The 15,886-nt window shown below is 34.7% G+C and overlaps 4 protein-coding genes across 5 annotated transcripts; 1 reads left to right on the top strand and 3 right to left on the bottom strand.

Moving 5' to 3' along the window:
• Positions 1-15: 15 nt before the first annotated feature.
• Positions 16-7,130, bottom strand: LOC149740684 (putative aminopeptidase W07G4.4). The gene is made up of 14 exons (XM_089873390.1): positions 6,992-7,130; positions 6,349-6,484; positions 6,014-6,076; positions 5,431-5,567; positions 4,869-4,965; positions 3,986-4,062; positions 3,585-3,684; positions 3,311-3,386; positions 2,895-3,085; positions 2,488-2,610; positions 2,163-2,318; positions 1,690-1,816; positions 1,429-1,541; positions 16-1,084 (listed from the first exon to the last, which is right to left on the bottom strand). The coding sequence occupies exons 1-14, from the start codon at positions 6,994-6,996 to the stop codon at positions 953-955; spliced, it is 1,533 nt and encodes a 510-aa protein (XP_089729516.1). The 5' UTR covers positions 6,997-7,130; the 3' UTR covers positions 16-952.
• LOC149740683 (immunoglobulin-binding protein 1-like) lies at positions 7,105-8,828 on the bottom strand. Its single transcript, XM_089873421.1, has one exon. It carries the CDS (start codon positions 8,826-8,828, stop codon positions 7,839-7,841), a length of 990 nt encoding a protein of 329 aa, XP_089729547.1. The 3' UTR covers positions 7,105-7,838.
• On the bottom strand, positions 8,391-10,898 carry LOC149740682 (TM2 domain-containing protein 2-like). Of its 2 annotated transcripts, XM_089873428.1 has the most exons (5): positions 10,758-10,898; positions 10,355-10,521; positions 10,030-10,120; positions 9,324-9,445; positions 8,391-9,044 (listed from the first exon to the last, which is right to left on the bottom strand). In XM_089873428.1, exons 2-5 carry the CDS (start codon positions 10,483-10,485, stop codon positions 8,831-8,833), a joined length of 558 nt encoding a protein of 185 aa, XP_089729554.1. In that variant the 5' UTR covers positions 10,486-10,521; positions 10,758-10,898; the 3' UTR covers positions 8,391-8,830. The 2 variants fall into 2 exon arrangements, with proteins under 2 accessions (XP_089729554.1, XP_089729553.1); XM_089873427.1 differs by lacking the exon at positions 10,758-10,898 and having other exon boundaries at positions 10,355-10,695.
• A 1,715-nt stretch (positions 10,899-12,613) lies between these two features.
• Positions 12,614-15,875, top strand: LOC149740681 (collagen alpha-1(XXII) chain-like). Its single transcript, XM_089873418.1, has 8 exons — positions 12,614-12,772; positions 12,986-13,129; positions 13,379-13,509; positions 13,792-13,900; positions 14,522-14,660; positions 14,915-15,052; positions 15,308-15,440; positions 15,657-15,875. Exons 1-8 carry the CDS (start codon positions 12,694-12,696, stop codon positions 15,795-15,797), a joined length of 1,014 nt encoding a protein of 337 aa, XP_089729544.1. The 5' UTR covers positions 12,614-12,693; the 3' UTR covers positions 15,798-15,875.
• Positions 15,876-15,886: the final 11 nt, after the last annotated feature.

Here is a 15,886-nt window from a genome sequence, read left to right as displayed (position 1 = left end):
CACAATAAAAAAACGTTTTCTTTTCATGATTTTATTCTCAATTTTAATGACAGTGATCATATAATGGAAGAATGTATTAAAGATATTTAATTAAATATATTGTGTTCAGGGGTCCATACACCAAAGCTTTTTGAACTAGAAGGTAATTCAGATAACAATGCAATTAAATTCATTGTAATCTGGATTTTAAATGTACTGTAACTACTAAAACGCCATTCCGGTAAACTTGAATTTATATCGAGCTTCTGAAACGACATTTAAACAGTTTATACCTGAGAACAAGCGAAAGTTGCAACAGTTTTAAAACAAAATTTCAAATCAAATTTCCAAATTATAACTGCTTTTTTTTGAGACATTTACACACACACCTTAATTATTGCAAACAATGAACGACCTTTCCACAAAAAATCACACAGTCTTATCATAAACTTCACAGGGTACTTAAATTAACACATAGGTGCATAAATTAAACACAAAAAATGAAATTATAAATATTAAAGGTTATTAAAGAAAAGGGTTGTTTTGTCAGAAACTTTTGAAACAAAGCAATGATACGGTAATATTGTATAGATATCAATATAATTTTCAAAGTGGCAGACATGGAATGTTCATATAACGAGTATGTCTCACATATTTGAATGCAGTATATAAATAATGAACTATAAGTTAAGGCGATTTGGGAATATAGAATGCTGATATGTTTATATAATATATGTTCTTTATGTTGTCACAAGATACAATAGATATATTTTGTATTTAAATTACACATCACAAAATCCATCGGTCACAAATTTAATTTTTTTATGTTTTTTTTACTTAGAAACTGCAACAATCTGTTTTAAAACATTTCTTTGATCTTTAACTCTTTTCTTTTTAAAATCTTTTCACCTCTAACTAAATAAATCTGTAATCTTTATTCTGGGGAACTGAAATCTCCTTCCTGTCATTAAATCTAATGCTTTCCAAAATATCTCGAATAAAGACCAGTGATTGGCGCCCCAGTGGGTATTCCAGGGAATTTCCCTTCTGAACCCGCAATATCAAGATGGGTGTATTTGAGAGGGTGATCAGAGTCCAACCCATGCTGAAAAAAAAGATAGAATTAACATTAAGATAACTTGGAACCTTATATTTTATAAGGATGATGTGCTACCATGATAGATGCCATTGGACTTGAGATGTAGACTAGAGTTTGCCTATTACCAGACAAGGACTTGAGAAATACATACACAAATGCATGTGGTTAGTGGGTATTATACATGGGTACACAGCAATATAAAGATTTGTAACAGAACGTGGTATTGGCACCTTGACAATGGGCAGGATGAGCATAAGCCAACCCAAAAACCTACTTATCCACACACACTGCATTAGCTACAGAAATTCTAAAATTGGCATGATGAGATAGACAAACTATTGTTAACTCACAGAATCAAGTCCTGATGTCATAATCATGAAAGCACTTGGTGATTGATGACCTCGTGGTGTGCGTGATGACGGGGCGTTGTTACATTGCAAGATGTCTTCGTATTCAGACTTGCCTGATAACATAGAATTTTTTTTATAAATTAACTGTGGCATAAATCCTAGGGCCCATGGCCTTCTACGCTGTGGGACCTTACCCACAAAGAATAATTAGAGAACTGACAATAGCAACAATAACCCCCCCACTCCAACCTGCCTACTCACCTGTATGAAACACATAATCCTCCCTTCTAATTGTTGATATCTCAAACATATCTCCGACAGCATCACCAGCATCTCGTAGCTTCACACTGTTCTGTATTTCACGAGCAGGACCATTGTCCATCGCAATCTGTGATTGTTGCAACATGTTATGTCTTATTTTTTTTAAAAAGACAGTTTCTTCCAGATAGTTATATTCACTTGCAACGAATACCTACATCTTTTGTTTTTTTCACCAATTTATATACAATAAAAATCTTTTTGTTAGGATTTCCATTAAAAATCTTGTATGAATAAAGGTAAGACATCTATTTTTCCTTTACAGGGGTGTTTTAACATGAGTGTTTTGTTGTATTCACCCCATGCCTACAACTAAGCAAGCAACATTATGGGTGATGGCTTTTTATTTATCTTTAATTGATATAAACAGAAGTTTGGTTCCAAACAGTCCACACAGTTCACTTCTAACCACTCACACTGTATCCAGGTCCCATAGCAATAATAGCATGCCCGGTCAACGTAGCGATCGTATAAAGATGTGGGTTCACTTCATTCTTCGCCATTTCTTTTGCCTCACACAAACAATCTGCCATCGCCATTCGCCCTTCAGCGTCAGTGTTGCCGACACGAACCTGAGATCACTGGGTTGTAAATACTGGCTTACTATTGCGCATCACTGTGTTACACTTAATTGTTCTGTTTAGTTTCCCATTAACAATAAATTCAAGAAAAAAGTTTGTTTAACAACCAAACCTCAAAAAAAATTTTTCATTAACAATCACACTTGCTATTAACACTCACCCTTTTCCCTGACCTTGCAGTAATAATCTCATCAGCCACGTAACCATTTGCTCCAATGCTGTTTCTTACCATGGACATTGTGCCGTATACTTTCAAGTGGGCGGGTTTCAATTTCTCCAATATCTGGTTCAAGATATCAATATAACAAAGATATAAATGACCAAACCTACTAAAATCATGCCTGCTTAAGTGCCTATTCACACACACTAAGCAACAGATAAAGTGGTAGAGGTTACAGGTGTGTGAACTAGGGGTATGAAGTAATATAATTGACACTCTTTCCACACTTTTTATCCATAGCGTGTTTTAACAACTGTTGTTTTGCTGGTAATTTCCCTTTTTTCTTTCTTTTAATAATATGATCTTTGCAATAGTTTTGAAACTTTTTTGTTATGTTCTGTTATTACCTGAAAGAAGCCAGCCACAGCAGAAGCTCCCCCTTTATCTCTGTGCATTCCAGCCATGATACCCCCAGCTTTCACATCTGCACCTCCGGTATCATAAGTGACACCCTTACCCACAAGGAACAATGTGTCTGTGATTGGACCCGAACCCTCGTAGAAAAGTTTGATGACGCGAGCATTGTGCCGAGGAACCACTAGAGGTCAATGTTGGTTGTTTAAGAATAGTTGTTATGTTCACTGTCATGTTCTAGCATAGGTATCTTATAGACTAGTTAAGCAGTGTGTTTATTTATTTTATGCTCACTGTTGATTTATAACATGGGTGTCTTATACACCAGACACACATGGTTCATATACCCCATGTTCACTGTCAAGTTATATATAACGCACTTAATCACATGAGAAACATTCATATTCACCTTTAGCAGCTCTGTTCACAGCACCAAGGCAAGGATAATTCTTCTCAATGTAATCACAATCTGATACAACCTCAACCTTAAGAAATATAGTAAATATTTTATGTTCAAGTTAGAAAGCATACACCAAAAATTGCAGGTAGCAAAATTAGCTTGTTTGCACTAATTTTTTATTTTTTTTGCAATTTCATGGTACTCTGCTTGTAAAAACAGCTTCCAATATAATTTTCTGTATAAAGTGTTAAAACTGATGAAATGTTAAGATTTCTATGATTACCTTAATGTTTGTGTTCGCGAAGTTTGCTGTAACGTAATCTGCAACACGTGGTGGCGCCATACGCTCAGGATCCGAACCCTGGATGTCACGAACTAAAGATCTGGAATCAAAAATAATACCTATTGTTGTGGATCAATCAATAATTTAGAATTTATTCACTTTTTCGTATCTGATGAGAAAAAATGAAAATAGGTAAAACTCATAAACACAAACAAAAAATAAACTTTACCACCAATGACATCAGAGTCGAGCCTAAATCCGTATTTGAGAGCATAAAAAGTATAAAAAAAATGTATACTTTTACCCCAAAAAAAATGCAAAACACGATTATCCTCCGAGCTACAGGGTAAAATATAATATGCCATGCAATAACAACATATACTTTATTTAAGTTTACTAACCTTCCACTTTCAAAAGCATCTACAGTAGGTATTAAGTATGGGGAAGATTCTCCACTCCATAAACCAAGTTTCAGTAACTGGGGAGTAAACAGAATAGACCTTAATAGAAATGTACTAAAATATTAGTTGGAAAGAGAAAATTATAAAAATGCTAAAATACGAAGCCAAAAATTTATAATTTTTTACTTGTAATACAGTATATTAATCGTTTTTACTTGTAATAACCATTTTACTTGTTTCCTAATTTATGTTAAACAACACGTTATTGAACAAAAAAGAAACAAATAATAATAGATAAAAATTAACATTGAAAAAATGCATACACAATGCAATTTACATTCAAATGCAATGTAAACAAATGTGTTTTATTTATCAATGATCACCTTCCCCCTTTATTTTTAATCATAATTCGTGAATGTAATTTCATTAAACTGTTTTTCTATTATTAAAAGGTTATAACACAATCAAACTGTACAAAGTAGCATATAATGTGAAATAGTTTACAAATATAATGTGGATGTTGTCTTTCATGAAATACAGCTATGATTACCAAGCAAACAGAGGAAATGTGATATTTTAAATGAAAAGAATCAATATCTATTGAACGACAATTAAAACGCCAAATGCTGTTTACAACATGAACACACCTTTCTATAATTGAATGTTGACATGGAATAAACTGATATCCAAGATGTATCATGTAATTAGGCTACCGCTTGTATATAGAAAATAAATAAACAATAAAAAACTGAAACTGTTTTACTAACTGTAAGGATTTCTCAATTTTAATAAACACCACATAAGCCATAATTAATATTAACTGAAGAGAAAACAGATGAAAAAAAATTAGTATTTAAAAATAATAAAATATAAAAATTTAAACCTTATTCTTCTTTTCAGGTTTAGCTTCTCGTATTTCCAATGGAACATAAAGTGCTTGCATTGCGCCAAGTGCAGCAACAAAACTTGCGTATTTGAACCTGCAATGGAAAATAAGCATTATGAAATTAATTTTAAACATATGGCGTTGTTGATTTGCCTTGGAACAGTGTTTAAAACACATACAACAATTGTTTAGCCATCCATATCCTCGTGGGTTGCCACTACTGGTAGCCACTCCTATGCCCACAAACGAGTTGCTGAAGTTTTTGTGGTGTATGGATAAACAGACATGACTATTGTCTCATAAAATTGTGGTTTATTTAGCAATCCAATGCTTGATATTGATCCTGATAGTTGTATGTGCTCAGTAAAAACATTTAACAGGTATTGGTCCAATACAGTGTTTACTAATGGGTTAGGCCAACTCTAACCTAAGAGGACCCATGGTAAGCCACACTGAAGGACCTCACTCACATTAAATAAATAATAAAAATTATAGCACATGCAAAAACAGAAACTGTAGCACATACAACTTTAAGCAACACATTCAATGAAACACTGACTTATCATTCTTCACAGTGACAAGCACAGGTGATTGACAGCCGGCTTTAATCGCCCGTTTTATCCCGTTTTCTGCCGCGTCAGCAAATCTACGAACATCGTCGTAATCTCGGTTCAGAGGACCAGTTGGTGCAAAGATCTGATAGTATATAATAAAAAATTCAAGAAATCTTTTAGAAAAATCACCTTATTGCCCTATTCCTATATATCTCTAAAAATAAGATATAGAAGTGCAATACATTTAAGATATATATATTGCATATACATGGTTCATAATTATGGTCAGGACACACAGTGTCTGCGCGTGTGTAGTCCAAACAAGACTACTCAAAACGGTTTGGCAAAAAAATTTGACCGTTTTAAAAAGCTACGCAGAAAGAAATTGCTCTTGCGTTTTCGTGGTAGTATTTACAGAATCTTTTATATCAATCACCTTATAGTCTACATATCTTTAGAATTAAGCTATACAAAGTATAATACATTTATTATAACCTTTAAACTTAAAGATTATTTGTGTATTTCGAAATTGAATTAGATATAAACATGTGTCATCAACTTTAACTACAGTTTATTGAAGTCACTTACCACTCGTTTCCAACCGCCATCCAAAGCAGCAACTGTTACTGACTTTCCGACAGAATCATCAATCTGCATGTTATTTGATTGATAATAGAGGATGAATTACAAACTAAAATCCAAAATACACAATTTGTAAACACCCATGTTATAATTTGTAAGCATAAAATGTATAAATGCACTTTAAGTGCCCAGGTATAAATTCCATTTATAATTCAACAATAAGCTTGAGGTGTATGAATGCACACATCATGTACATAAATCCATTGCTATATACATCTTCATATGATAAAGAAAAGTTGATAACTTATATGAGTGTTACAAATGTTTCAAAATTTCCAAACCTGTTTTAAATCCTCCAAAGGTTTCTTTAGAAAACTCAAAGAATCTTTCAAGTCATCTAGTTTTTCACAAACAAGAATAACTCCGTCAAAATTAAGGTTTTCAAATTTTGAAACCAATTCAATTTCACAAGGTAACCTGGGTAAAATAAATAAATGATTGCAACTTATTTAACCTCTCGTGTGGCGGAGCAATTACAGTTCTGTTTCATACACCTCCTGCCCATCAACGAGTTTCCAAAGAAATTGTCATCAACAGCTAACATTTGCCTACCAGATATATTGCCTCGATACAATTAATTAAACAGCAATCATACAAGAGTAAACCAATAAAAGCAAACAAGGGAAACCAATCCATTATTAATCTCAGTTTAAACAAAGAGATTGGCTTAACAGTTTTTATCTAAGAACTACAAGATTAATTTAGAATGTATCAGGTTGTAGAAACTAAAAATCCATGCAGTTATATAAAGCGGAAATATAAAACAAAAGTAATTTATTTAAACATTTTAAAAAATGTAATCTTATAAATCTTCAGAAAAACAGACACAAAACAAAATGCACAGCAATACAGTATGCAAATATAAAACATTATTTTAATATATTTATTAACTATAAAAATTAGTAATCCCCAATCAAGACTTACCCCATTTTGTTAGTTGAAGCTTTAGATGCGATACTTCTGGTCAAGTCACACAAATGGACAGTGAATGGTTAACTAGGATTCCTATCAGTAGTTTTAATGCACACACAGCACTATTCCTTGCAAAATATTGACAGAGATTAATGTTTAACATAGAGTGGTGCAAGAGTGAACAAGGTCCTAGTCCAAATCAAATAGATTGTAAAACTGAAGAGTTTTAATTTTGCTGTAGTGACATTTATGCAGTGTGGAAATAAATATTTAATGTGATAAGTGTTCATAAATAGTGCCTGTGCTTATGTTATACAGATCAAATTCAAAAAAAAATATTTCAAAATCAATAAAAAAGTGATTTTTTTACCTAAATGGAATTGTTTTGAAATTTAAAATTAAATTTTTAATGTATTAAAAAATAACAGACTTTTCAATTTATGCGAGTTTGGTGAAAACAGACTGGTTTGTATATTTAATACGATTGTAACTTTGCTTGTTTTATTAAAACACAACAATGAAAATACTGCTAGTGCCACTTAAATAAGCGGCAATCGTCATTTAAATATGATACCACGGCCCTGGCACTTGAGCATGACAGTGGCACAACAAACAAATGTGCCATTGAAATAGAACAACCTCAATAAACAATTTTGAAAAATCAGTCGATTGTTAAGCCACAATAGGAACACCGGGCCAAAAATATGACAAGTGAAGTTGCAATAGATTTATGAGACCTTACACTTGTGAGTTAATAATAGATATTGTTGCATGAATAATGTATTAGTGGATTGTAGTTTTAGAAGTCAATCAAACTGCACTATATCCAATTACTGTATTAGCTATCATTATAACAACATTATCCCATATTTTTACGATTGCCAGCCCCCCTACGATGGGTGTCTTTCCAATCATCAAATTCTCGTTTTTTCTTTAGTTTTTCGTCGGAAAAATCATCATCGGAATCTTCATCTTCCTTTTTATCCGATGCAGGTTTTGACGCTTGGTCCGGCATTCTCCCAGCAGCCGCTTCTCTCTCATAATACTCGTCCAATGTAACAGTGGGTAAGCTAGGGTAGCCAGCTCCATACACAGCAGCTTGTAGTTTATCTTTAGTCAAAATAAACGGCTGCATCGGTTTTATTGACTCTCGTAAATTTCTCCGATCTTCCTCAATTTGCGACTTAGGTATGTTTTGCATTCGTTTCAACATAGATATTTCCATATCCAAATTACCCATCTCTTCTATAACATGGTTCACCCACTTATTTAGAACTAGTAGCCAGTACTTTCTACATTGTTCATCATTACCTAAGTTATGCTGGAGTTCAGACAGCTGCTGTTCCATAAGTTTCGATTGTTTATATTTTTCAATTTTTGCCTCTCTTGCCCGCGTCATGGAGCTTAAATCTTTTGCTTTTTGAGGAAAATGTTTCAGCAATGCTTCTTCATCTGAAGCAGGTTTTAAAACTTGGTGTATTTCACCGAGGGGACCTATGCCGTAATCTCTGCAAATTTTAAGGAATTCAACGTAAAATTCCCGGCTTTTGGTAAGAATCTCAAGTCTCTGTTGGCCTTGACATTTCTTTTTTGATATTAAATGCCCAGCCAATGCATTGAGCATGAGGTATCGTATATCTTGTGTGGAAATCTCATCAACTTCTTCATTATGACTAAACATACTGAGCTGTTCAATTGATTGTGACAACACAGATAATGTAGCGAGAGTGTCCGCTATCAAACCTTGTATTTTATCTGACAGAGTGTCACAGGAGTTTGAAATTTCTTTCTCTGCGCTCCAAACCTCGTTAAAAAGGTCAACAATCTTCCGATCTTCAACCTCAGCCATCTTTAATAATAAACACACCAGTGGCTGAGATCAGCAGGGGCCAAGTTCCCAGTAAGAAGAAGAATAATATCAACAAACCACCACACCCCTATACCACCCAGTGTTAAAGCTTTAGCAATCCCGGTACACGTGTGCTTGAGACAAAAGCGATCGACACCAAGACAGCCAAGAAACACAGATTGGATAAGAGTGGTAACGAAGTAATAACCTGTGTACCTGATAAAGAGATCAAAATCGGTTACTTTAAACTTTACTTTAATTTAAAACTTTACCAGTTTTTAGAAGTTTTAAGTTATGATAAATGTTTCATAAATTCCTTTTACAGTAAAATACAATATATATATATATATAAATATAGCTAGATGATTGAAACATCATTTTACAAAAATTGGAGAACAAATATTACAAAAAAATCTTCGATATCGAAATACTATAAGAGCTCAACCCCTTCATAATGATGATTACATTAGATTTTAATTTAAACAAACACATCACCTTAAGCAGGGGAATCCACCTTTATAAAACGACCGCTCACCCACGCAGTCAATTGTAGAATCCACTACTTTGCAAAGTACGGAGGTTTGAGGAACTTGAGAGTATTTGTACTTCACACTCTCCTATGAAAATATAAGAATGTTTCAAACTTATTTGGCGATACTGACTACTGGTATGTAGTAGAAATAAATTAATATATATATACACTAGGGTGAGAAGGATAGAACACTTTTTCATTCTATTTGGTTGGCCCATTTGGCAGTAAACAAAGATCATTCAAAGAAATTTGTTTGAAACACGATCTGGATATTATGTGCTAAAGGTATTTCGTCTTACCCCACTCCACTATATGTATAATACGACTTATTTATTCTCAATAGTGGGTAATGAATAACAGTTGTAACACACTATGTTTTGAATATTTATGATAAAATGAAAATAACTCTATTTATCCTCTTGCGGGTAACGACAACATGCTCTTTTTAATACACCTCTTGAGCATGGGAAACAATATTTAAGTTAACACACTTTCTATCCAGCATTGAATAAATTTTAAAATGTGAATCAAATCAATGCAGGTCGTACTTTTAAATTTTATTAATCTTTACCTAAAATATTAAATGTTTGTGGAACTTAGCTTGACTATGTTATACATTATTTTAAATATTTGTATTACATATATTTTTTATTACAACATATATTTTACCACTTTCGGGCAAACAAATTGGTCCACTCCTGTCCCGTTAGACGTGGTATTGAAGAAGTTTGGATTTTCACAAATCAAGAATTCTTCTGGTCTAAGAAACATCACAAATACAATTGTGTTATATTGCAATTATGAACGGCTTGTATGTGTTATCTCAGCAACGCATAGTAAGCAGAACAATTACTGACAATGTTGCATTTTTGCTTACTTTACATTTAATTTGCTGTGTCGTAGCTAATGTTGGAATTATCATACTCAATAAATTGGAGATTCCAATGTACAAATTTATAATATTAACTTAGGAAAAAACATAAACTGTACTTACAATAATGAGCACAATATTCTTGGTGAATATGGGTTGTATGAACTCTCACTGGATAATTCAACGCTTTTAAACAATAACAGAATAAACAGCAAAATGTACTTTGGTTTAAATCGAGAATTCCATGTCTCCATTACTCCATTTTAACCAAAGGTTGAAAATTTCTTTTTCTGAAAATTATTAATCTAAGTTTTCAGTAACAAAACGTTCCACTTTAAGCTAAAATTGACTTTAAATTATTTACGATTACACCTTAACGTGAAAACACAACTTTTACATTTTTAAACATTTGTTTCCAAATTACATTTAAAAAAATATTTACGTTTACAGTGTCCGTGTTATAAAGGTCTAATGAGTAAAATACTGATATAAATAACGAAAATTATACGTAACGCTTAATATTTACATTTAACTGACGGAATTTTTCATAAACTTCCAAATATTATTACTGTATTTCTAGAAAAAGCGAAATAGAAGTCAAATTGTTTTTAATATTTTAGAAAAATTAGATAAAGCGGAAGAAATGTTGGTCATGCTCCAGACGTGACGTAAAACTACTAGACCGTAGCAGTAAACATCATAGAAATGTTAAAAACTAATATTTTTTTTAAAACGCTAACCTCGAAACATGCTTTTAGCGTTTTAAATATAATTTAATGTATTATTTTCACCAGAGTCCGTATATAAACGTATATAAACATGTTTATATACGAACTCTGATTTTCACTCCGGCGCCGTGGCGTAGTGGTTAGCGCGCCTGCCTGTAACCATTAGGTAATGGGTTCAAGGCTCGTCGCTGCTACCATTGTGGGCGTATGTGTCCTTGGGCAAGACCCTTAACGACAATTGCTCCAACCCAGTGGCCACTAATGGGTTGTCCAAATTATCAGCCATACATAAAAAAATGAAAAAATTCCCAAAAAAAATAACCACCCACAAAGTAACATACATGGTAACTCGTAAGCTGGCACGAGGTGTTAAACCCGTGTGATAACGACTGTCGTTTTCCGGCCACGCGAGGATAAAGTAAGTTACATTCATTCATTCATTACATTCACTATTACACTTACGGCCAAATCGTTTATGACATATCCTTATGGGAGTATTCATTGGATAAATTTTAATACGCGCTGCTGTTTTTACGTGACTTTATGAAACCGAAACTTCAAAAACGTCAGAGCAAACGTCATAAAATGCTAAATCCAAACGCTTTTCATGCAAATACGACAAGGGAAAAACTGTTTTTAATATATTTATACATTTCTGTAAAAGATTTACGCTAAGTAATTATTATTGGCGCATGCTATTTTCACCACACGCCCTTTCAAAAACAGAGTAAGAAAAAGCTTCATAGTATGCAATAATACTCAAGGCAAAACTTGTTTTCTTACATGTATAAGTGTTTAAAATTATCCTCTTGGTCGTTAGACATTTTACATCAGTTGTGTTGTTTAAAAACAACTACGTCTTAGTCGCTAGACAGGTATATGAGTAAGCGCATGTTGTTATCCAAAATACATTACATCTTTCCCAAACCAAAAGCCACAAAGAACATACCCGCGGATTCGTTTTGTTACCTTATATATCCAGATTATTTTTCTGCAATAAAGCCCAAGGCATGCTACATCGTGTAAGCTATAATCATTTTTATCCTTACGATTATGTCGAAAATGGTCAATACATGGGTTGGCCGATACAGCACGATTAGTATAACATCCCAAAATAACAGATTGTATTTTCATGGAAAACTCATACCTATAACGCGCGCATCATCTGCAGCCTTAGTATAAAACCACGTTTGAATGGTAAAAGCGCAGCAGGTGTATTATACGTTTGTTAAACGTTGGTTATTGTAGCTCACACATTTCTCAATTTACTCGTGAAGGAAAGATTCTATATACTGCGAGGCGCGCAGTGCGGCTTGACCCAGTTGTTAATTGTTTCCTAAATACCTAATAAAACAATATATAGTACAGTATATAGTACAAATATATAGTACAATATATATATATGTCATATACAAAAAAACACCACAACGTTTTTAACGTGGTAATTCATAAAAAACATGAGGTCTACGAAACCAACACATAGGCTACGTGCAGTATAAGAAAATCTTGTTAAACCTCTCTAAATAATCTTGCCACAAGCAGACAAACAAGTTAAGATGATGAAATAGATATACCCCTTGGCATTCGGAGACAGTTGTGGCATCTTAGAATATACTTCCTTCTGGTAATTTCCAGCACGAGTTGCAGTCTATATAAACCTTGTCACCGGCATAAATGTATCAGTGTAGAAATTAACTACAAGAGTACAAAAGTTCAGAGTACAAAAATCTAACCATGAAGTTCGTCGGGTTATTCCTTTTGACTTTCTGTTGTCTTGTTCTTGATGTTCAGTCTTTTCTATGGAACTCTGGAGGTGAGGTTAATTAGCCTATATGAATCCAACCTGTTTTATACTGGCGTGGCTGGGCAACGATATTGCGGTTCTGACATGAGTGTTCTGTTTCACGTATCTTTACCTCGGCGTTGCAGGGAAACGTTATTGCCGCTATAACACGGGTGTTCGGTTTCACACACCGTGCTCAGTAGTTAAAAGTGGCCTGCAATAATGTTATCTCAACTATTACAGGTTCGTTTGCAACTCGTTACCCTACAAACCCGCCCACGACAACCCCGGTACCGTGTGTGTATCAGCGATGGGGAAAATGCTCTGTAGGATCGAACTCTGTCCGAACTCGCCAACCTGTAACACGGACATCTTCTTGCCGACCCCGTAAGTAGAATCAATGGTAGCGTAGTCATACTTTTATTCATCATTGCGGTCCTTACAACACGCGGATGTTCGGCTTCATGCACCTTATGCTCTTACAAGTCACAAATCATGTACCTCAACGTGCACGTTTTTTTTTTTGCTTTACGGTTAATAATTTAGACAACCCTTCTACCGCACTGTTGGATTGTAGTAGCAATAACCGACAAGTGTTTTGTGGCGTCGGACTAACTTTATTATTTACTTTAACAGAAACAGAACGATGTAGTGCAGGAGCATCGTTGGCATCAGGTTTAGTCAATAGCTTTGTCCTTGTAGAACCAGCTGTCCCAGAGAACAACAATTCCGTGTCTCGGAAAAAGCGCCAAGCACCCTCATGGCCAGTAAGTAATATAGCATCGCAATGGTTGGGTCAGCAGCAGCTACGTTATTTTTATTAAATACACATCAGTAGTTTCCACTTACGCGTATTTTAAATGCTGCGATTTCCCTTTTCTTTTCTGGGCAATATGCAGTATTATATCAAAACAATGCAGCAACTTTATTTTCCGTATCTAGCCTCGGATCTAGTATATCCTATAGGGTTATGATGCCACTGAGCCATGCCGTCGGGCAAATAAAGAAACAATATGGCTGCTATATAAGTAACACTGCGTTTATGACAGCCTGCTCTAAAACAACGAGATATCTTGTTTTTGCTGGATGAAAGCGGTAGCCTAGGACGAGCGCCATTCAACAATGTCGTTAAAAGAATCGCAGCGGGAATGGTGAGCGGTAAGTCAAAACAATTAACATTTAGTATAGGGTGGGGGAAGATGAGACTCACTTTTTTTGCTTTTTCTCGTCCCATTTGGTAGTAAACAAAAAACAGTCAAAGAATAATAAAACCATACGCTCGCGACTCCCATAGACCGTTGCCAATTGTTTACAACACAGCAATCCGGATATTATGTGGTAAAGTTGTCCCCTCTTACCCCAAAGTACTATATTAATTTACTGGTGCCACTTGTGGGTTGTCTAAATCTCAGCCATACATAAAATGAAAAAAATACATATAGTAGGGTGGGGGGAGATGGGACACCTTTAGCACATAATATCCAAATATTCTGATCGTGTTTTAAACAACTAACAATGGTCTATAAGAGTTGTGAGAACATAGTTTTATAAATCTTTGAATGTTTCTTGTTTACTAATAAATGGGATGAGAAAATAGAGTCAAAAGGTGTCCCATCTTCCCCCACCCTACTGTATATACGTGGTAACTTACAAAGCGGACACGAATAAGTGCATGAAACAGAGCTTCCCTGTTATAACGACTGTCGTTGCCTGCGCGACGTTACACTCATTCTTAAAGCTATAGCGGTTGTTAACATGGGTGTTTTGTTCTTAATACAGTGCTGTGCGGTCCCATTAAAATTGGTCCGGACAATACTCGAGTGGCCGTTACTTCTTTTGATCGGACAATACACGATCATATAGGATTTGGTGATTACACAAATAACGCTACACTTGTCAATGCAATAAGATCGATCAGGTAATTGGGTAAATAAGAAGCGATGCACATATCTTATGCGGTATTTTGACAGATTGAAGCAGGCTGAATATCTAAATTAAGAGTTATCACTATAAGCGTTGTTCCATGTGTGGTTGAAGTCCTTGTCACAAAATCTAGGATTTACGCCGAATTTGGGTAATGGGCAAATTGTGGTCCAAATTCTGGCTACCATATAGTGTGCCTTGTTGTAAGATCTCCCTTATACAAATTAAAACAATCTTTCACGTATACAGTTACACTGAAGGAACATCGGGGAGAACATGTTTGTTGGACGCCTTAGAACATGTTCGTGACGTAATCATTGCGCCATCAAGCGGTGGCAGACCAGGCGATAAAAACGTCAAACAGGAGATTTTCATTATAACTGATGGGTAACTACTTGGCTTCGAAATATAAATATTTTGTGGTGATAGGCACCGACAAACTACACCTTGGGTATAGATACCGTTAGCTAAATCCCATACACCCTGATCGTGTTTATAACTATAAACAGAAGTCCCCATGTTATAACTACTGTCGCTGCCACGCAAGGATAAATATATACGTTTAATTCATACAACCGATCAATTTTAATCTCAGCTATCGTATCGAAAAAATGTAATTTTTATGTTTTGCTACAATTACAGGTGTGGGAATTGCCCTCGTGACCGACAAGCTGGTGCCATGCAAAATCTAATGCAGTCGCTAGTTATAAATGACATTGACGTTTACGTGGTGGCTATTAGGCTCGGACGGGGTGCATGTCAACAGAAACTAGCGGTAACTATGCCTTGAATTATATTAGATTGGGTGAAAATGGTCTATGACTTTGTTTTACTTAATGTCCCGTGTCCCAACTTTGTGAGCAATCAACCTTTTTTAAATTATATGACTGACAATATAGACAGCCTATAAAGAACCACTACGTTGAAGCAATTTCCATTAAGTGTCTTGCCCAAAGATACCACGAGTCTTAAGATTGTTTAAATTTTACAGCAACTAGCAAAAGGAGGAAGATGCAACCATTTCTTTTTCGTTCCTCATGTTAACGAGAATGACTTTATTGCGGGGTTGGAAATGAACTACTGTAGCCAACAGTGGCTTTATAACCCCGCCAATGTACAAGCATGTGCTTAAGATAACTAGACACATACTTTTGACACCAAAACAGAAAAATATTTGGTACAGAAACAAATAAAATTTCTCTTTAAGAAATCCTGTTGTGA

This window comes from Ciona robusta, chromosome 2 (genome assembly GCF_009617815.1).
Source record: "Ciona robusta chromosome 2, ASM961781v2".
Lineage (NCBI taxonomy): Eukaryota > Metazoa > Chordata > Ascidiacea > Phlebobranchia > Cionidae > Ciona > Ciona robusta.
This window is presented reverse-complemented; position numbering and strand designations above follow the sequence as displayed.